At 30.4% G+C, this 21,837-nt stretch overlaps 2 protein-coding genes across 2 annotated transcripts in view; both read right to left on the bottom strand.

Moving 5' to 3' along the window:
• Positions 1 to 7,403, bottom strand: part of LOC116767540 (cerebellar degeneration-related protein 2-like) — a 42,665-nt gene extending 35,262 nt beyond the window's left edge. The window contains exon 1 of the mRNA XM_032657910.2: positions 7,128 to 7,403. Within this exon, the coding sequence (XP_032513801.2) occupies positions 7,128 to 7,203 (76 nt within the window). The 5' untranslated portion in view covers positions 7,204 to 7,403. The remainder of the gene's footprint in view (positions 1 to 7,127) is intronic.
• Positions 7,404 to 8,728: 1,325 nt separating this feature from the next.
• Positions 8,729 to 21,477, bottom strand: LOC116767541 (U4/U6 small nuclear ribonucleoprotein Prp31). Its single transcript, XM_032657911.2, has 9 exons — positions 21,168 to 21,477; positions 20,957 to 21,092; positions 20,605 to 20,809; positions 20,254 to 20,396; positions 19,759 to 19,943; positions 19,093 to 19,233; positions 18,764 to 18,913; positions 15,412 to 15,639; positions 8,729 to 8,994 (listed from the first exon to the last, which is right to left on the bottom strand). The coding sequence occupies exons 1-9, from the start codon at positions 21,360 to 21,362 to the stop codon at positions 8,890 to 8,892; spliced, it is 1,488 nt and encodes a 495-aa protein (XP_032513802.1). The 5' UTR covers positions 21,363 to 21,477; the 3' UTR covers positions 8,729 to 8,889.
• Positions 21,478 to 21,837: the final 360 nt, after the last annotated feature.

Below are 21,837 nucleotides of genomic sequence, written 5' to 3'. Positions count from 1 at the left end.
TGGGCCCTCCTTCCATCATTCCTTTTACCTCAAGGGCGGCAAAGCATCTTTAAAACAATGTTGCAGATGTCCATGGGCGATGGTAACTACTTTCCATCAGGTAGGCCGACTACTCGTTCACCACCCTTCTTACCATAAAAAAAACTTTCTAGGAACCACGCTGAACAATGTAATAAAATGACGCATCGTCGCATTATGCATAATTTCATCGTAAAATAGTTTATGATTAGAACTATCTTAACGAAAGAACCATCTTTAGCTTATTATTACAATAAAATATAAAAAAGAATCAAATTTTCTCATCTACTTGCTGGTGTGTATAATGCCTCATAGCCATTTCAATAAAAATGTGATAAGTAGAAAGGGTGCTGTCCCAGCAAAACTAAAACAATATCGACAAAGTCTACAAGTTACCCCCAAATTTTTTTCGTCGTTTATTAAATTTTTGCGATCCCAAACTCATATTACGAAAGTGTAGCAAAAGTAACCTTTACTAAAAACACACATGTTAAATCATCTTCTTACAAATAATATAGCTACAGCTAGCTGCAAAAAAATATTCATTTGCAAAATTATTATTCAACTCCTAGATTAAAATGTGCAGAGTGAAATATGATCGGCATTAAAGTTTGGACCCATTTTAACAAATTAATCCAGTTTGTTTACAACAGATGGCTAGTTTCACTCTTAAATCTTAATTGTCATAAACTTTATATAACTGTTAGAATAAATTTGCAAAGATTTAGATATCACTCAAAGAATTCATATCAAATTAATCAATTAAAAAGTTTCACCAACATTTATTCATAACTCCATAAATCGCAGCGTTTAGTAAACGGTCACTATTAATCAAATTTAAAGTATTTTTATAAAGAAATATAAATCAAAAATTAAACATTAATTTCAGTTCTTAAGGTAATATATAATTTAAACTAATCATGTTAGCGTGTACAATTAACAATCCTACTTAATTAAAATCTGTAGTTAAATCATACAGATTTGAACTTTTAACAGATTTTAAATTACAGCAAAACGTTCTAATTTATTGATATTTTAGTTTTTTGCGATATAACTTATGATTATATTCATGACTAAATATTGTTAAAATTGTAATTTTTTTCTTAAAAGTAAGCATAATAGTGCTGGATACGAATCTGCCGCGGAACAACTAAATGATAAAAATACGCGATCTTTGTTCGCCCAAAAACACACATGAAGAAAACAGCTCTATTAATATGCGATGAATTAATTATAGCATCAAACTATTATCATATGTTACAGAAGTCACTAAGATGAATAACTTGTTTACCTACTATATAAATAGTTGTTGAAGATGTGCTTCTTAAATTTAAAAAATCTATAAATTAAAAAAATGGCATATGGTCTGACCAGTTTGACCATAAATTCGTTACGGTAAAATTCAAAGGTTAGGTAAAAAAAAAACCTTGAATTATTAATGGGAAAGTCTTATTAAACAACCTTTATGGTGATGATGGAATGATTGTAGGATTTATGATTCATCATTTTCTACCAATCACACTATATGGCATTTTTATCCACATTATATCCATACAAAATAATATATTTTTGACAGAGTGGAGTATTTTAAATATAGAGGGACAATAAATGAAGAAGCTGTGGTCATAATGAGAGGAGGAGATGGAACAGAAAGTGAAAATTTTTTTTGGACTGTGGAAGATTCTAGACTTTTTTTACCCACAATTATAACCGTGTTTCCAATTTCCAGATTTATATCATAGCGTAGATGGTTTTTTAAACGGTAACAATGCAAATGTAACTAAAATCGTTTAATATTTCAGTCTATTAGCTGCTATGGATCCACTCATAGAGAATCAGAATGCATAATGACAGTTTATTCTATAAGATAGATCATAATAGGGCTCTAGGCGAAGAATAAGAAAGAAAGATTGAAACACAAATATCAATTGTTCAAGTACATTTATATGAGTAATAAAAAAGTCATCAGAGACTGAGTGATAAAAAAAATTCCTTAATATTAAACCTTTGTAGTGATTTAATGACTCCTGCATCCAGGCGAAAATGGGATTACAGGAAAAACATGTTTATCCTCGATTTGTAATTAAACCTTTTGTTTAATTGCAACTTAATTTAAACTTTCGAAAAAACGTAACGAACGTTGGAATTTTTATATGAAACGAAAAGAGACGCAAGCAAAACTAATTTATTCAGATTCAGGATTACTAAATAAAAAGACTTGTTATATATGGCCAGTAATACCGTTGTCGATATGTCATAATATAATCATCTGACACTCAAAACTAAAACTTCGTGTCACAAACAGGTGCTATATTTTTAATATTTATGCAATCATTTTATTCTGTGATGAAAAAATATAATACCTCAGTTTCTCTATTTAAAACAGCAAAAAGATACAATAATGAGAGAAGTGATACGTGTCAGGCTATGTGTTTAAGCTCTGAGTATCATTTTATTATGCTAAGAAGTAAATCAACATCATGGAATGCGGTACGGTAACTACAGTATTGAAGTCGACCTGATTGCTATTCACCTTGCATGTAATAACAGTGGGTATTACACTATTGCCTATAAATATTGGTAAAGTTATATCATTCTGTGAAATTCATTGTATAAAATGTATAGAACGTTTAAATTGTATATAGTTTGTGCAACGGCAGCTAACGGCATTTTTGTTTCCACATTTTTTTCTTTGCGGCTGTATAACATTAAAGCTCAGACATAAAAAGTTAACAATAAACCGTTATTTTAGAACAGGTGATTGCAAAAATATGATTTCAAGAGAAAATTATTAAATAAATATATGATAATTTATACAGACGTGCATATAACAAACTTACCAATTACCATAACTCTCGTAAAATTGAATGAAGATCAAAAAGAAAATATGTACTTTCTTTTGACGTTACGTCGTTTTTATTAATAAAAATTATTTTACGTAAGGCTGGTGGATAAGCTAAGAGAAGATATTAAAGTAATACATTTAACTTAAGTATTTCGTTTAAACACGAGATTAAGCATCATAAGAGAATATTTTATTTAGCTTATCCGCACTAGAATATCTCGTTGGTAAACAATATACAATCAAGTCTAACGTTCAATGACACCTGGTTTTACATGGTCAGTCACGGCTGACAGCGTTCTCATGAGTGACAAAATATATCGTCTTACTTCAGATTCGCAACTCAGGATATTTTTTACCCCTTTTTTGGACAACAATAGCAGATAGAGTTACCAAAAACAAAGGCCGTAACAGAACACCTGAGTTTTTTAAAATAAGGATTAGATTTCTTATGTATAGAATTGTTTTTAACAAAATACAATGATGTGTTTTTTGTTGGCGTGTTATATTGCAACCGGTAAATCTTGTTATCTATTTTCCTTCCGCACCAACAAGTCTCATGTTTGTTCGGTCAACGTCCTTATTTAAAAGTATTATGCGTTATCTCTGCTCATGTGCAGCCTATGAGGTTCGGTCAGCCTATTACCATATACAGTGCAAAAATAGAATCATGCTGTACCTATATTAATTTCTCTTTGATTACAGAATCATTTTATTTGACACATGATTTAAAAACAAAATTACCGTTACTGTCATAACAGTGTTATTATATAGTGTTTATTTAAATATGTTGCCAGACATTATATTGCAGTAGTATTTTGTTAACGTCTAGTTGAAACTAAACTGAACCGCATAGCTAAGAATTCGTATTTCTACGTGCATAAATTTTACGAAAATATTGTAGTATAAGAAAATATTATAAGGGAACTTCGATAATAATGATAAAATATTTAAAAGCTCAGTAATTGTGACCACTCAAGTTATTATATACTTAAAAAATAAGTACTAACCAAATATATATTACTTATTTTACGCACATCCGCTTCCCCGTAATTTTAACTGCTACTGTGTAACTACGAACAATTTACTCAATCGTTAATATTTATTATTATTAGTTTCAAAGATGACATATAATAAATATTTCAAATGTTGCCAGTAATCACTTTTAAATACTACATACTAAATAATTCCTACTAAGGAAGTGGACTATGGAGGTGGAGAATAATGAGTGTCGACGTGCCATGTCCTCTCAAATAGGTACATATTACACCACTGGTATGACTAATATAGTCCTTGTGACTGCAGTTTTAATGAGCCTATTATATATTGACCAAGTACGAGTATATCCTTCACTTATACATGAAAATGTAGAGGAGTTTAGATTAATTTAAAATTGTTAATTTGTTTACTATGGTGGATAATTATTGTAAAATATGTTGCTATATTCATTTGGATCAGGCACACAATTATATATGATTTAATATTTTAGTAAATATAGAAAATAATTACTGAATGAAAGTCTAAAATTAAAAGAACTTGGCTCATAACGATCAATTCTGGCTTACCTATATTTATCATATTATAATAAAATACTTTAAAACTTTAAAGGTGAGCTTAAATGTCTAAACATTATAAGTCAATATACAGCTTTGTTAGAATATGGAGAACTCGTAACAAAATGTGTACCTGTGTGGCACGCCATCGGCCTTTCATTCAAAAAACTTGCTAGACAAAAAAATAAAAATAAAATAAACCCGTTCAGAACAGTGGCATTTGAATTTGGAAGAATTTGTCAACAAACGAAAATTATTAAAAGGTACATACATTGAACGTATTTTAATGCTATAAATTTTACTTATTTACTATTAATAACAAATTTATAACCACCGCAAATTTTACGATACTAAAAAAATTAACCCAGTGAAGCGTTGCTCACATAAAAAGCAAAGAATGGCGAAAACCACGCGACATTTTTTATTAAACTGTATATCAATTATTTGTGTCATGTATATTTTTTTATCTGAAATATTTGCTCAAACGTATCTTTTATAACAGTATAAATACGGACCTACATATTATAAGGTAACAAGTATTTGGACGTCCCTAATAGTTTTCGTAGGCCGTATTCGAAATGAGAATTTGGTTTCCTAAAGTACCTAACGGTTATTTGACCATGTCATGCTCGTTGTTATTCAACTGACACTCCTTTCTTCAGTCTGACCCATCACTCGCAGCAGTTAATAATATAGTGACTTCATTTTTATTTATTGATGTTATAGTGATATACAATGATTAAATCAGATAAACAAACAAACAAGGTCAGCATTTATCTACTACAGATTGCTAATAACATAATACCATATAATAAATCAAATGCTGGCTTCTTAAACACATGCCCGGTTTAATCATGGCGTATTTTGTAATCAAGTATAAGTTACGGTAAAATAAAGGTCGGCGTAATAAATAGTTTGAACTAAGAGACTGGTCCATTATGGTTTATTAAGTCGTGGGAAAATATAGAATTAGTATTAAATATCAAAAGGTAGAACTAATTCCAAAAAATGATTCGACAATTTGAGCATATCATTGGATATATAATTTAAAATTTAATAAAAATATCCCTTTGCATTCTAAACGTTCCTTCTGCACCATCGTTTATCCTTTAAATATATGAATAGTAGACTAACTATTGACAATTGATGAATCCCATTAATAATGGTGTTGAAATAAAAGCATAATAAAAGGTATATATATTTTTATTTAACATTACATCTCTCCATTGTTATAAAGGAATATTTTTACCTTTAAAAGTAAACTACCTTGGTTGTTTTATATAAAAGAGAAATTTTACGATAATAAACATAATAAACAAACACACATCGCTTACAGTACTTTTACGGGAATTTACGTAACTTTTTTCGTCATTGAAATTCTTTAAAATGTATTCTTAGAGGTGTTGTAAATACTTTATGCATTTAAATTGTCACTGACCATCGCCAATAAAGCGAAGATATTATTTAAAACCTTAGTACGAATTTCATTCTAAACCTTAAAACCAACAGTAAAAGATTTTCAATTATGAGTCATGGACACATTCATATCGGAAACGATTTATGAATTGAACGTTTCGACTTTCAATGTAAAATAGTAACTCTCCAAACTAGTACTTATGAGACATAATATTATACTTGTGACTTCACTTTTATAAAGCAGTATTTCGAGATAAAATTATGAGTATATAATTATAAATGTTCCTTAAAAAATTTTAGACATAATAATAAAGAAAACTCCTTTATTTAAGAAATAAATCGAGATTAAAATATCATATCAATTTGCAAAGACGCAGAATGTACGTTTGTGATTGATCGTACTTATTCTGTATTTTAAAAAAATATTTATATTTAAACGTACACATTTAGTAAATTTACTAGCAATTCGTCTTATTAGAAATAAAAAATAAGAAAAATCTCTTAAAATTACACAAGATTAAATTATAAATTATTAGGAATATGACAATATGTATATATTACGGGGTATTGCAAGAACAGCTATAACCAACATTGACTTAGCAATTGTATAGAAATGTTTTCTTACTCAATACTTAATTAAAATTTTAGATTAATTTATCATTTAACAAATATATTTGCTAATACATCTTAACGTAAAGCGATTGAGCAAAGATAATAAATCAAGAATCTTACAGACATTTATATTTAACTTCATAAAATATTAATATTAACACAAGAAGAAACAATATTTAACTAATATTTCGTTGTTAGTTGTCATTACTTACCATTTGGAATGTTCAAGAGTGATAACAATGAGTGTAAACTAATGCGGGTCCATGCGATTTGTAAATAATACATTAGATTCACCAACATGAATCAGAAAGTACTGTTATTCAGTGTTAAAGGTAAAAATATATATTCAAATCAAGATATTATTGAATTTATTACACAAGGTGTGCTTTTGTTAATTATCTACATTTAAGAAGCTACAATTTAAACGTTACTCTCATTGTTGCTGATGATTGTTAAGAAGGCACCGTATAATTATTAGACTATTTATGCAGGAGTGAAACGTGAAAGCCGAAAGATCAACTTGAAATATCATATTAAACATGAAAGGTGTATTCGAAACTATTGCGGGTAGTTTGCGAAAAGAAACTTGCTAAAATTTAAATTAACTGCTTTAGAAACGTACTGATGGTCAAGCTTAGGCGAATCGGTTTAACTTTTAAGATATCGCATTAATATAATATGCTTACCTGATGGTGTCCAGCATTCGGGACAATCCTGGCAAAGGGTTGACCAGTCGAAAGAGAGGTCATTAAAACTCGCCATGACTATGGCTCTACTCAGTCCACGACAAACATAACTCGCTTACACAAACACTAAACACTAAGTTTCTGTCAATCTTTAATAAAAATAACCTTGGTTCTGTTTATTGAATACACAAAAATTATCATATGTTTTGTCGCAGGTATGAAAGGTGAGCGCTTACTTCATGCGCACACATTAGCGGCCGGCGGAGCACTGCGCGTGCTCAACGCCCGGCGACCTCACTATAGACGGTCCACTCGCGGGATCACTGATGTGTTGAACCTGTTCCACGGACCCGAGAGGCATTCACTCGGCGCTATTTTGATTTCAATGAACCGTTTTAACGTTATTTTCATTCGAATCTTATCTGTTTATCGTAATGTGACAGCATCTGAGTTAACTATTGATCAAATAGATAATCATTAATAATGTAACTGTTACGGTCACCTTGATTACAAATTTGAAACTTGTATCGCTTGAAATGTACGCCTATCCCACACCCACGTTACATTCATAGCAACGTTACCAAATCAAAATATAACAAATACACATTAATTCCATTGAGATACAATTTTCTAATCTTATTTTAATATCGAAAGTATAGTTTGCTATCAATTAAGATAATAAATTCTGTCTATTCACCGAAATATAATTGTACGAAAAGAACGCGTCTTAAATCCATATTAGCCAATATTATTTCGTATAAAGCATGGCATTAATTAATAAGACGTTGCCTTAGCGGTTCGCAAAGCAGAAAGCGGCAAGAGAACGAGATATTAACACATAAAATTAATTAAAAACCTTTTACAGTCTTATCTGCTTCTGAACATCTTCTGTACGTATTAAAATATACAACTCTTTAATATTTACTAATGGCATCCAAAGATCTCCTCACCCGTCATTACGCAAGTTATGTGTAAAAGTGGTGAAAGTCGAGATTAATCAAGTTATAATTAAGTTATTCGCGTTCTTTTTAAAGCGTCGTCCTTGAACTACAGTAACACAGATAATCATGCATCTGTAAGACGGTACGTAATTTAATAGATTTGGGTTTACGATTGTGATATATATAATAGATAACTTAAAATACATGCGAAATAATTTTGCTCTTCATTCTAGCAACCATATTGGCAATGACACGTAGTCACGTGGTAAATAGGGCATGCCGGCTCATATTTCTTGTTAAAGCGCTCGCACCAGACAAATTAACACGTCCGAGCAAAATCAAATATCTCTTCCAAGAATCTTCATCGATATAATAAAATCTTTAATATAACATTATCATCTACAATGAAAGGATACTGTTTTATTAGGTTTATAACGTATAATTTTTCTAAACATTTTTCTCTTCTTTGAAAGCTATAAACTTGTCAAAATACATATTATTCGTTTAATGATATTTGGGATGGTGTTAAACAATAATTAACATATGTTAGCGTACACAAGATACAGCAACGATTTCTACCATATCTGCACTAAATCTAAACAATCCCACGCAATTAAATTAAATGTGTTCCTAATGAAAATGGACAATAAAAGGCATAAATGGTTTTCAATTTATTTAATTCGCATCATTGAAGACAACCAAGACATAAACGCTGCATTAGCCACGCTTTAGACTTATGTAACTGTTTGGTCTGCATTATATTCAACTTCACTCACGAAACCATTTAGCGATCAAAGGTCTTTTATAAACTATAATTACTTTTAAGTCTTTCCAACCGATAGGAATCCAGAGGTATTTGAAAAGTATTTCGCGTTCGCTTCATTCACTCTCGTCTCAGCGGCCTGAGGATTCACTATCTCGAGACCCTGCAACAAAAAAATGTAAAAAAATTCATCTATAGTGAACTCAATTTTTTTGTAAATTCTATAGCAAATATACTAAAAAAGTATATATATATATATATATATTAAAAATTTAAAATGTGATATAAAAATTGAGCCGTCGTAAACCTTTCATATGGAATACAAATAATGTACCAAGTCATTTTTTTTACAATCATATGTATATTAGTTGCATAATATATTTGAGAATTGAGAACATACATAGTTTAGTATATATTTTATTTAAGAGCTACAACCATCAACTTGTAGTAATAATGGCTCTGACCGCTTGAATGATACTAAGTGCCATTATTTTATATATAGGTAATTCACCTTAGTTGAAGTTCGAGTAGTTTTAAATGAAAGATTCAAAGGTTTTGAGTAGTTTAAATCAAATCACAATATTATATAACTATTGGTTTATGCTGATCTTCTGCGACGAGATCCAGTCCAACTTACGAGACGCAATCAATTGACTGTAGCGAGCATATTACCTACTAAATACCGATAAAATTTAGTTTAAACTTAACGGTATCCAACCACTATAAATAATAATTATTAATTAATAGTAACAATAAAAAAGAGATGTACCTAATGCGTTAACTTTTAATTTGAGAGTACGATTCATATTGTAACTGAAACCTCATATAGTATACAATATACATATAAAAAAAATTGCTTCGCTAATAATTTAAATCTTGCACATTAGGCATCAACCCATTATTTTTTTGTATGAAAAGAGAGATTAGTGATCGAATCAGTAACATTGCAACATCACACATAGCTTGCAACGCCATTCTTTACGATAATAACTCCGATCCATGATTACTGTATGTTTCAGCTCCGTCATACACAAGTAGATAAGTAAGGCAACGGCACCAAATGACTTTTCATTAAATCGTAAAAGTACTCGTTGGTAGATGATTGTTGCACCTGGCACTTTAGTAGCGTGTTTACAAATCATACAGAAACTTTACCTAACACGCGATCAAAACATGACGGATGATATTATTTTTGATTATTTTGAAGCTTTGTTTTATTAATATTAATATATAATATGTAATAAATTTAATTTTTTCAACACGCCTATCTGGTACATTGATTCAACATGGTACATTGATTGCTTAATGCCTTTGTCATTGAACTAATTTAATTTATCAGATAAAACGTGTAGACAAATTATGTTGGGAAATCTATTAAGCATGTCTACATACTAAAAATAATACATAATCATTATGTTGGCATATATATTTAGTAAAGTTAAAAATTCAATGAATAACTTAGGGACAGGTTCAACGACCATTTGCTCTAGACGGAAGAAAAAACGGACACAATGCTTGTCACTGAGTTTAGATTTAGAAGGATGACTTGATTTTTTTTTAATCACGATGAATCATTAATATAACAACAAATAAAACATTTCAGTTCTATATTAATACTAAACACTCGTTTTGTAAATGAAACTAGGATTATCTTAAGTCAATGTTTGATTTTATAATTTTCTCGAATGTCATGTAAACAAATAAACATTATGCATAAATTGCTGAGGGTATTTTATGTCCCGCGGCGTTGCAAGCGCACAATCTTTCGCTGATTGCTATCTTCCTAACGGTGGTTGCAACTCGACACATTCTATGACCAACGTTGGCTCTAACGAGGTAGGATCATGACGACCTATTAGCTGTAATAAGTAACATACCGATTGCAACTTATTTACCAACTAAGCCAACATCCGCCAACTCATCCTGTTCGAAGCTATTGTGGATTGGGAATAGGGAATGGTCGCGGGCAAAGGCATGACAGCCTCTGCCCTCTTCGGCCGATTAAACTTTAAATGCCTCGTTTAGCCGAACAGTAGAATTGAATACCGCTGGTATGAGGAACTGAGATGTAATAATACTATTAAGGAGATACAGGTCTATGAAGGCTAGATAGAGAGCGGAGTTCAGTTACTGATCTTAATGAAAGTAATTTAATTATTATATTTTATATAACCAATACATTAAATCGCACAAATAAAACTCATTGACGTGCATTCATATTACAAAACTGGTGGCATCACGAGAAACAAAAGATACGATAGCTATTGATGAATGAAGGTGATTTTAAAAAGAAATTGTTACATGTCAAAGAGGATAGAGTGCGGAAGATATCAAAATACTTTCAACACAAGTTACATTTATAATTCAATAGCATCAAAGAAACAATACAACGATTTACATTAAGCATAATTTCGGATGGAATAGAAAGCACGGACAATAGAATTAATTACAATACAGCTTCTATCTCGTCCAATGTAACTTGAAAACGATATCGAGGTACATTTGCATACAACTCATTCCAACTTATAGCTACATATAATAGAATGTCAGCATTTAACGATATAGGAAAGGGCGTCATTTCCATAGCACAAATACCTTGGCCAATGGTGAAAGTACTAACCAGATGTTCTGAAACACAAATAGGCTATTTTCTCGCCCACCTTCATGCAACTTGTTAATGTCCACAGCATTATGACGATGAATGCAAATTTTATAGCAGAAAATTACCAAAGTGAATTCCACCGCATACAAATTTAATGTCAAAGATTTCTTAGATTTATATTAGGTGATTAATATTTTACTGCCGTTGAAAATAACTAACAAAAACGAGGGAAAGTTCACTCTTAAAATTACCCAAAACTTAGCATTCTCGACATTAGCTGTGTCTGTGTGATATAATTTTGAGAAATGAATTTTGTAAATAAAAACACTAACTATTAATGTTAATAGCAGATAAACAGCAGATAATCTTAAGATATAGAAAATATTACGGAGTTTTAAAACAATACCTTCATAAATATAAAAGTAATTGTCAAATCAGTAGGCAATTATTGTCTTAAGACCATAAGATTGACGTAATGATTTATTAACGACATAGGTATGTATATAAACTGATGCAAAATTTTAAATATATTGAACTTAATTTGTTCGACTATTAAAATATTTATACAATCCTACAAAAAAACACAGAATTCAACCGAGGTTCGTCTTATTCGCCGTTTTATTAGTTTCGGTAACGAGTTCATATTTGATTCATTATTTTACTGATTGCTAGCTTGAAATGCTTGCTTGCTAGCTATGGACTTGCTAAAGACGCTAGCAGTAAAATATAATTAACACAAACGTGTCATAAAATTATAATGGACCGCTATAACAGAAAGAGTGCTCGTTGGAATTGAAACAATATTTTAAAAATATTAAAATATAAACAATATTCTATTTTAAGTAATATTAGACGAATAATCTTTAATAGTTTTAATAAAGTAAAAACGAACACACACTACATTAGAATATTATGCAAAATGTAACATTAGTTTATTCTGAAGTATACGTATGACATTCTTCGATCACGATAAATTTAATGTATTGATATACACATATTTTATTTTTATTCTGATACCGACGTTTTCGAAATAAGAAATTAAAAATTTACACAATTATTCACATATTTAAACGCATTCATGTCCAAAGAATCCATTTTAATTCTTATCTTTGGTCGTGTTTTAATAAAAAGAGAAGAAAGAGTACTTTCTAAGAATCGCGTAAAACATATTACAATGAAGTAATAAGTAGAGTTATAGCAGATTTCTACTTTCCAAATAAACTTGAAATACGTCTGCTCTAATAGCGATGGTACTAACGATACAGCCGATCACAAGAAAGCGTCGTTATATCTTATAGACTATTAATTTCTTCATTCCATACTAAGTCTTACTTGACATAATTATCAAGTATCTAGCATACTTTTTGAGAAATTCTATGAGCAAATACTGATTTTCTAAAAAAAAAATTCAGTGTTCAGAATTTTTGTCTTCATCGTTCAAGACCTTCAAGTAGTATACATACATGCATTTAAAAAGCAGATAATGCAAAAAATATTGACGTAAACAATTCCCAATCTAGGCTAATCTAAAACAGATGAAAAATTTTTCAACAAATAAATAACCTTTTTGAATTCGATTCATAAACATTAAAAAAAAATAGCGCCGTAAGTTTACGTAATAACAGCAATTATCGGCAATTATTGCATTATTTTCTCGCGTACCATTCTTATATTTTGTTTGCAATTTAAATTTATTTATATTTATGCTTTATTCGGCATCGAAGTGAAGGAAAAGCGATAATTATTTGTGAATTGTAGACACGAAAGGTGATAGGAATTAGCATCATTATATTGGTTGTACCACTTTTGAACTTATATAAAAAAAAAAATAATAATAGCGAAATATAAAAATCCTCTATTACCTTGGACTTAGTTTTTTTCATTTTATAATGATTTATAAATGATACCACTTAAACACACTTAGCACTGTTAGAACCTATCACAAAGGAACATATTTCATCCGGTAGATGCATCTTAAGAGGCGCTCAAGGGCTAGATTGACGGCCGATAGACAATAATGACGCAGTCCGCTATTCATATAAGTTCTAGGCATACAAACTATAATGCGGAATTTCTGAACAAAATTATTTTGGAAAATGTTCAACTGCTCTACAATATTTTCGTCACACAAAGACCTTGACTGTTCATTGAAATTAAATAGTTTTAGGTTAATATAATGATTTAATCGCTAAATACCATTATTCTAAAAGAATTTAATTGTTCAATTTAACATTTAAATTGAGACTTCGTTAATGGCGGTAACAATCGATAAAGCAAGTAACTTAACACTCAACTAAAACATACGACTGTGCTGTTGTGACGAAAATTAAAACATCCATTTCATATCTCTCGATCACGTTACTCCGTATCGTGTCTGTATATTTACTTTTTATGCATCTTTAATGGCATCTTCATTCAACCAGACCAGTACGACTATAAATTTTCTAGCGCGATTGCGGCAAATAAAAAACGCGGCAAGGCGTCTGTGCAAAACACATGCAGATTCAGACGTGAGATAATGCTCATTACTCTGCGACTACAATGGTACTCGTAGTGTGTAAATAGGCACAGATTGTAACGATAGTTCTACGTTTGTCATTTGACTTTTTAGAGGTATTTGTTCTTATTGTATTAGGTATTAATTGTAAGTATCAAAGATTTAATATATATATTTATAAACAGTATAATACCATTATTATAATAACTAAAATTTTTATCATTGGATTTATATGTCGATGTTTACAACTATTTCACACGAAAACCACTATGTGAAGTATTTACGCCTGCCGAATACCATAGCCACTTTTTATTCACAAATTTTTGTTCCTCTAAGAAGACAATTTCAAATATGTCATGAAAACGAAGTCTCAGGAAAACCTTAGTTGACGATATTTTTAACACAGGCAATATAAATTGTGGCTTTGCCGCCATTAACGTTTAAATGGCGGGAGTTGCCATATTTGTCTCGAGTCTGCAAACATTTCATGCTGTATCGATAAACGTACTGCTTTATTGTGTTATCGTGTCGATTTCGTACACGGCTTTTAAGATAACGTTATATCATAATATATTTTAATTTCAGACAAAAGGTCACAGCAACGGCTACATTATTCAAAGCATATCATGTTTTAGTGTCATTATGGTAATCATAGTTTAAACATTAACCAACTTTCGTTTATTATAACGGCCGATTTAAATTGGATGACCTATTTTGACATCAAATAAAAAATATGTTGACGGTGTAATTAGTAAAAATTATTCTTAATATAGAAATATATGCAAATGAGAATTGTGATAACATTAAAAATAATTTTAGCTGTGATAAAATTTTTATTACTATAATGACAATGTAACTACCTACATATTGACAAAAAACAATTGAAAATCTCGTGACATATAAAAAGCACTAAAAGATAATTTCCACAAAAAATCTATTTTTTTAACTATTTTAAACATTACTGACAAACAAATTCGCGAACTAATAAGATTTTTTATATGCTATTGATCGTCAAATCGTTCAACTATTGAGGATTGTGTAACGAGTCTATTAAAGAAAGAAATGTTAGTTTTCTTACATTCACCTCATAGTGTAGTTTCCTGTGACGAAAAAATTATCCTGAATGTCTGAGAGCAACCTAACTATGAACGCAGTTAAACACCACTAAGATTTATAAATGTAGTATCCCAAATATATTATCCTAAAAACATTATGATTTTGTTCTCATTTTCATTTGCAAATTAGAAAACGCCACATTATTACAAATAAAACAAAATAAGTGAGATAATAGGATATTATGACCGTAAAAAGTAAGACTGCTGAATCAAGAAATGAATGTAAGACTTCAGACCTTATACATTTTGTTTTCTGTGCATCAGTCTGGACGCATCTTAAGCGTGATGAGAACGCAGCGTAATAAGTCACGGTTAGTGTTTTGGTATCGAGTTACAGGTTAGTTGGGTTACAAGTCAATTACTCACCTGCAAAGGCGTGAAGGCCACCGAGGAGGCCGTTCCTGACACTTGTCTTCTTATACTCGTAGCCCCGCCGTACTGCTGGTTTTGTTTTTGCAGGTTCTTTTGCAAGGTTTTGCTGATGCGAACTTTGGTCTTCTCGTCTATTTGAGGCAGGCGGACGCGACCCGTTCTAGATTTCCCGATCGTACCACGAGTGTACCCCAGGTCTTCTTGATAAGCGTCGTCTTCGATCTGTGTAATAATTCGTACAGTTGTTTTTAACATTCAAACAATGTTGGGATAATACTTGTACTAGAATTTTAATTGAAATTGATTCGAGTAGATAGATTTATTAGTTGGAAATCAAAGCAAGGAAACCGATATTCCGGAGGTTGCATATTTGAATCCAGCTCATGTAACTGAATTTTTCATTCCATATTTACATTAATCAACTCCATTTCAATATAAAATAAACATTCCGAATATGAAAACTGTAAAACGCGCGAGAAGGTATAGAGCTTCGTGCAATTCCCCTATTATAAGAACAAGAAAGGACCAGAATCTAGGTCAATAGGAATTCTTTATATATGAAGAAAACAAACTAATTATCGGTACATATACCGCGTACATATAAATTATATAGCAGTCAACAAATAACATGTCTGCGCGATCGGTTAATATCAGCCAACAGGTCAAGAATAACCCACTTAAGCAAATTGTTAAGACATCCATTTAATATATTCCCTTGTTACATCGCTAACATTGTTCAGTAGACCAGTTCTAAATTACCTCCACAGCACAATAGCGTTTTGAATTGTAAACAAACATTTGAAGGCCAACGCATTTTTAAGGAAACAATGTTATGCTTTCCAAAAGTGTCACAGATCTTCAGTATGCAGTTTTAAAACGAAATGAGTATGTATATTTAGTGTTGGCATTATTCAACGGGCCATTGTCGTTAACGCTCCAACAGATGTTTACGGTCTATTTGAAAAATTAAAATAAAAATCTATAGTATTTGAAATTCAGCGCATCTGCCGCGGCTCGCTAAGCGTGACGTCACGTTTCAGGATTCCTAGAAAACGCAAGATATCGGTAATTATTACCGTATTTTGCATTCCAGTTTGTTAAATAAATATTGCGCACTAATTATTCCATGAATAAGTTTACGTATGTTGCATGAATTTATTACGTTGCTAGCCTCACATTACAATTATTGATGAAGTCATTATGAGTAGATAGTTTTTTTCTTATCATAAGTGTAAAAGAATTTTATTAACAGTATCACGAATCGTAATACAGTACACTTCGAATAAAAGCTATTCTAATTCAAATTAAAATAAGTCAATACAAAAAAAACTGAAGTAAAAATATAACTCTATGCTTGTAAATAACATACGTATACACTATAACGTGCAAGATTTATGAATGAAAAATCGGAAACGTTCCGTATGTAGTGTTGTTATGAAAACTTTTGGTAAGCGTGTTTTTAATTTTCAATCACACATTACTATTATACATGTACATTATAATTTTACACATATGTTTACCATCTTACGATTCGGGAAACGATAATGTTACCGCAACACAAACTGCCCACCATATTACTTATGATTTACTTATATTTCCCTGCATAAGGCAGTGTATACATTCACAACTTACCAATAAAATTAAAAAAAAATGTTATACAATAAATAGTATCAACACCTCATTGGTATATTATATAATAAATATTAATAGCGTTTAGAAATGAGATATACATAATAAATGATATGAAAATTTTTCATATGTCGCCGCCTTAGTTATATTGGACATCACTTACTTGTTTCAATTTGAATTAGCTTTCACCAAGTGTAATGGGATTGTCGTTATCGGAGCCTTTCATTTGCCTAATGCATTTTGTAGTAATTATACCACACCACTTATCTAACTTCATCTGTTACACGATATTTAATAAGTTATTTTATTTATTTAATTTTTAATTTGTATGGATGGATGGACGTGTAGAGGTTTCTTACTCTTTCACGCGAAAACTATTGAATTGATTTTAATAAAGCTTTTGCGATAATATAGATCATTCATTGGGATAAAATGTAGGATGTAATTTAACTCGATATTCCATGTGATTATGGCTAGAAACGGGGTAGTTTTACATGGTATTTTTGTAAAAAATCAAATTACACATACTTACATAACTGATAGTATCTGTGTAGACTGTTACCATATTTTTTTAACACAATCAATAAAAATTAACCACACGAGCGAAGTAGCGGGCAGTAGCTAGTTACATATAATAAACATATACACCACAGATGTTTAAAAAATGTTGTACGGCAAACCGTCATCTTAATATGACATTGCCACAAAGATACATTTTGTTCATAATTGGTAAAACAGGTTATATCTCAGAAGCGACATTTTTATTGGGTTCTAAGTGTAACTTCCGGTGTTATAGAAATGTTCATAAAACTTTATATACCACTAATATCATGTTATTATATAATGAAATAGGTTTATAGTATCCGCACTAAGTCTCCGCTTGTAGAGGATCCCCCGTAATTAATCACCGTCATATTAGATTTTCAAGCATCAATAACATTTTGATGAAAGTGTTAATTATAATACTTTCCTTCAGAAAATTTATCGGAAATAAACTTTAATATCAATCTTTATAACTAGTTTTAGTACGCGACTACGTCCGTCTAGTTTGCAGTATTGTGTTCAGATACAAATAAATAATGTGTTCTGGCCTTAGTTGCAAATATGTTTACCGTCAGTCAGCGACATATATTGTCTGTGACTTCAAATTTAATGAAACTGTTAAAATTTGTTCCTGTGCCAACTATACGGAATCAAGAGATAAAATGGCGTTTATGTTATTCTTGAGCCTAAGCAACAATAGTAAAAAGTTTCATTAAAATCAATTCAGATTATTTCACGTGAAAGAGTCACAAAGAACCATACGTCTTCAGAAACTTTCGAATTTTCATATCAGTATAATAAAATGTATTGTTTTATTAACGTTTCGATTATTTCGAGTGCTTTTTATTTAATTAAGTACTTAAATATTAAAGGGTTATAGAACAAAGAAATAATTTGCAAACAGAAAAGTTAGGTACTGCTTATGGAAGTAATCTTCTGTCTAACTCCTAACCTATGTGTTAACATAGCATTTACATACTCCTAATATAAGTATAAATATGTTATATAGCATTATTAATGTTACAAAAAGTAAACCATCAATCGCTATTTTAAGTCGACCGCCATATTGAAACGTCTTTTCAGTGAAACGTCAAACGTTTTTGCCGCCATTTTCAACACATTTATTTATTTTACAGCAGTAAATTGTAACAATGTAAATGTACGGTACACTCACGTCAGCGAAGTTGAGCCTGTTGGCGTTCTTCCTGAACTCCGTCATGGCGTATCGCTCCTTCATCTTCCTCACACGTTTCCCGCCACGTTTCTTCCTACTCTGTTCAATCGGCTTTGGAAGCGGCTTCACGAACTTCACTGGAGGCGGTTCCTGTTAAACATTTTTAGACATTTAATATATAATTACAATTTATTTTTCTTACTAAATAACATCATTTAAAATTTATCTAAACCAATTCGTTTAGAAGATTTTATCTCTTGTTTGTCTCATATATTACATTTTATATAATAATTAGTGCTTCATAATACTCAGTTTATGTATAATTTTACCTGTAATTTGTCTAATTTCTTCTCTATTCCTTCCCTCAATGACCGACCAATGGCACCATCTGTACTTTCATGGCAAGCATCAACTCTAGCCGCCAGAGTTAATTTTGTTGATACAAGCTTAGCTGCTTTGTATCTCAATTCCTATAGAAAAAGAAGTAAATAAAAGGCTATTCAAGACTATAACATTTTAACAGAATGAAATTTAAGACAATCCACAATTTTCACTAAATATTTTTGTTAAGATTATTTCATTTTAGAATGTACATAAGTGTGAGCTATTAACCTAATGATTAAAAATAACTATGAAATCGGTCAAGCCAAGGTAAAGCATAAGAATAGTTTTCTAAACGGGTGACAAATTAGATTGTTAGTATGTATAATTAAATTGCAAGGTCGTTGACTTATATATAACACATATTTTGCATGCAACAAATCTTAAGTGTTGAAATATTTCTATCCTTACATTTTACAGTAATAAAGACAAACAAACTTCTTATATGAGTAGATGTTACATATTTATAGAACATTCTCTTGCCCATTTTGTAAATTATCACAAACTTAATTTCATAACTTTAAATTTATGTATTAACTTTATCCAATGAAGGTAACATATGTAATGTACTCATAGTAATTGATTCAGAAGTATTATATATATATATAACTTACAGGAGTTGTATCTTGTACTATTTGAGAAAAGTATATAAAGCCTGTATGAGGTAGTGAAGCGGCTTGGGAGAAGCCAGACAGCGTCTTCTTTTGCTGTCCAAGTGGCAGAACATTGCATGCTGGCATTTTGGACAGCTTGGACAGACCACCTGCCACTCCAAGAATTTTCGCTGCTGTTGATGCACCTATAAAAGTTTAGAAAATATAAAGTAAAAAAATTATAATATTGTTGTATATATTAATCATAACATACTATTTATAAGCTATGTTTCTTATTGAGATTTATTTATGATTATTTTTATATCAAACATTCCATTCATATTTACGAAGCTCACTAAAATTTAATAGTGAAGTATCTACTTTGAAAGAGGCAGGTTGTTGCTAACATTTACTAAATATTAAATAAGTTTATATATATATTTATATATATATTTATATTTTATATATACATAATATCTACTTTTAACATACTTTATAATTATATAGTTGTCTTACCCACAATAGCTGTTATGTTTGGAGCTATAAAAGTCATCCTGCTCTCAACATACTCGTAGATATTTGATTTAAAATTGTTCAACTCCGCAGCCATATCACATGCTTCAAAGATTTCACTCAGTTCATGATCTGACAATAATTTTCTACAAAAACAAATGAAATTTTGGGTTTTTATAACATTATCTTGAATTAAATATACTAAACGGTGGAAAATATTCGGGATCTTAAGTTTATTTTAAAATTCATTTTTTTTTATTTAATATCACACATCTAATAGTTTTTTCGGCAATGACTATATGGAAATAATTTTTATCAGAACCAGTTATTTCATTTAGAAATTTAAAAATGTACCCTTGTGTTGTGGAAGCAGTGACGGACACTATCATAATAGTTGCCTGAGTGAGAAAGCTTTGAAGAATCTCATTATTCTTAGCTTTGTCAAGGTCATTTCCTAACTCCTTTACAGTACGGATATATTCTAATGGTGTTACAATCAATGACTCCAGCTCTGGAAACCTTTTCTGATATTTATCCCGAACAAACCTGTGAATAGTAGCTATAACAAAAATTTGTTATGTGAAATTCTATATGTATAAAGTACAATAAAATAATGTTAAAGTATATATATATCAGAAAAAAATAATCATATTCATCAAGTAAAATGTACAAAAATCTCTTTGATTGTACTTGAATAATTACTTACCAATTTCACCATCAATTTCAACTGCTATATTATTAGCTTCAACTATTAATTGATATTCAGGATCAGATTCCATTAAACCAACAACCTCAATTTTCTTTCTTTTATTACCCGCATTTTGCTCTACTTCTGCTACAACCTAAAATGTTGACGATTTTATATGTGAACTTATTTAAAACTATAAGTTGTTATTACTTTTATCATAACTGCTTACCCGTTTAAGCCGATCTGAATCTCTTAATTTAGCCAATTCTCGAATTGATACATTTTTTATTTCTTCTTCTTTAGGTATCACAGGAAAGGGTACAGCAAACTCGTGAGAATCTGCAGTTTTATTCTCAATTATAGCTTCAAGCTCTCCGTCATCATTTTCTTCTAAGTCAGCCAATAGCTCATCAGCAAGAGACATTTTGAAAAGTTTAGTAGCTTATATAAAACAGAAAGATTTATGTTTCACTAAAGTTAAAAAGTATGCGACGGTAAATACAAATCACAATATCAACTAAAATTCAATCGTTTGACATATGGTTCGGCTTCAATTGTGTCAAATTCGCATATCTTATTTTACTAATGTCACGTAATACAGAAAACGTATTTTTCGTTGGGGTCGTAAATTAAACCGAAAAAAATATAACTGTATATAATAATGTTAATTTAATTTATTTTTATCTCTTATACAAGCTGGCAAATTTTAAAATTCCGAAAATGTACATTGTGCATTTAAGCTCGTCTATTTTGTATAGGTGCTACAATGACGAATGCTTCAATTTGAATATACTTATAAGATGAAGTAACTAAAATTACCACAAATGAAATAATTGTACTGTTTGTAGTATGATTTTCAGTCCAAATGCTTTATATAAAAATCTAAAGCCGACAAGTAT

This window comes from Danaus plexippus, assembly GCF_018135715.1.
Source record: "Danaus plexippus chromosome 9 unlocalized genomic scaffold, MEX_DaPlex mxdp_26, whole genome shotgun sequence".
In the NCBI taxonomy this organism is placed as follows: Eukaryota; Metazoa; Arthropoda; class Insecta; order Lepidoptera; family Nymphalidae; genus Danaus; species Danaus plexippus.
This window is presented reverse-complemented; position numbering and strand designations above follow the sequence as displayed.

Bases quoted from the DNA above. Each gene is read 5' to 3' on its own strand.
- LOC116767541 (XM_032657911.2), bottom strand. From the start codon at position 21,362: ATGTCTCTTGCTGATGAGCTATTGGCTGACTTAGAAGAAAATGATGAC. The intron at 20,810-20,956 runs GTAAGTAATTAT...TTTTTGTTATAG, and splicing joins TGAAATTGATGGTGAAATTG to CTACTATTCACAGGTTTGTT. The intron at 15,640-18,763 runs GTGAGTGTACCG...ATTATTACACAG, and splicing joins ACAGGCTCAACTTCGCTGAC to ATCGAAGACGACGCTTATCA.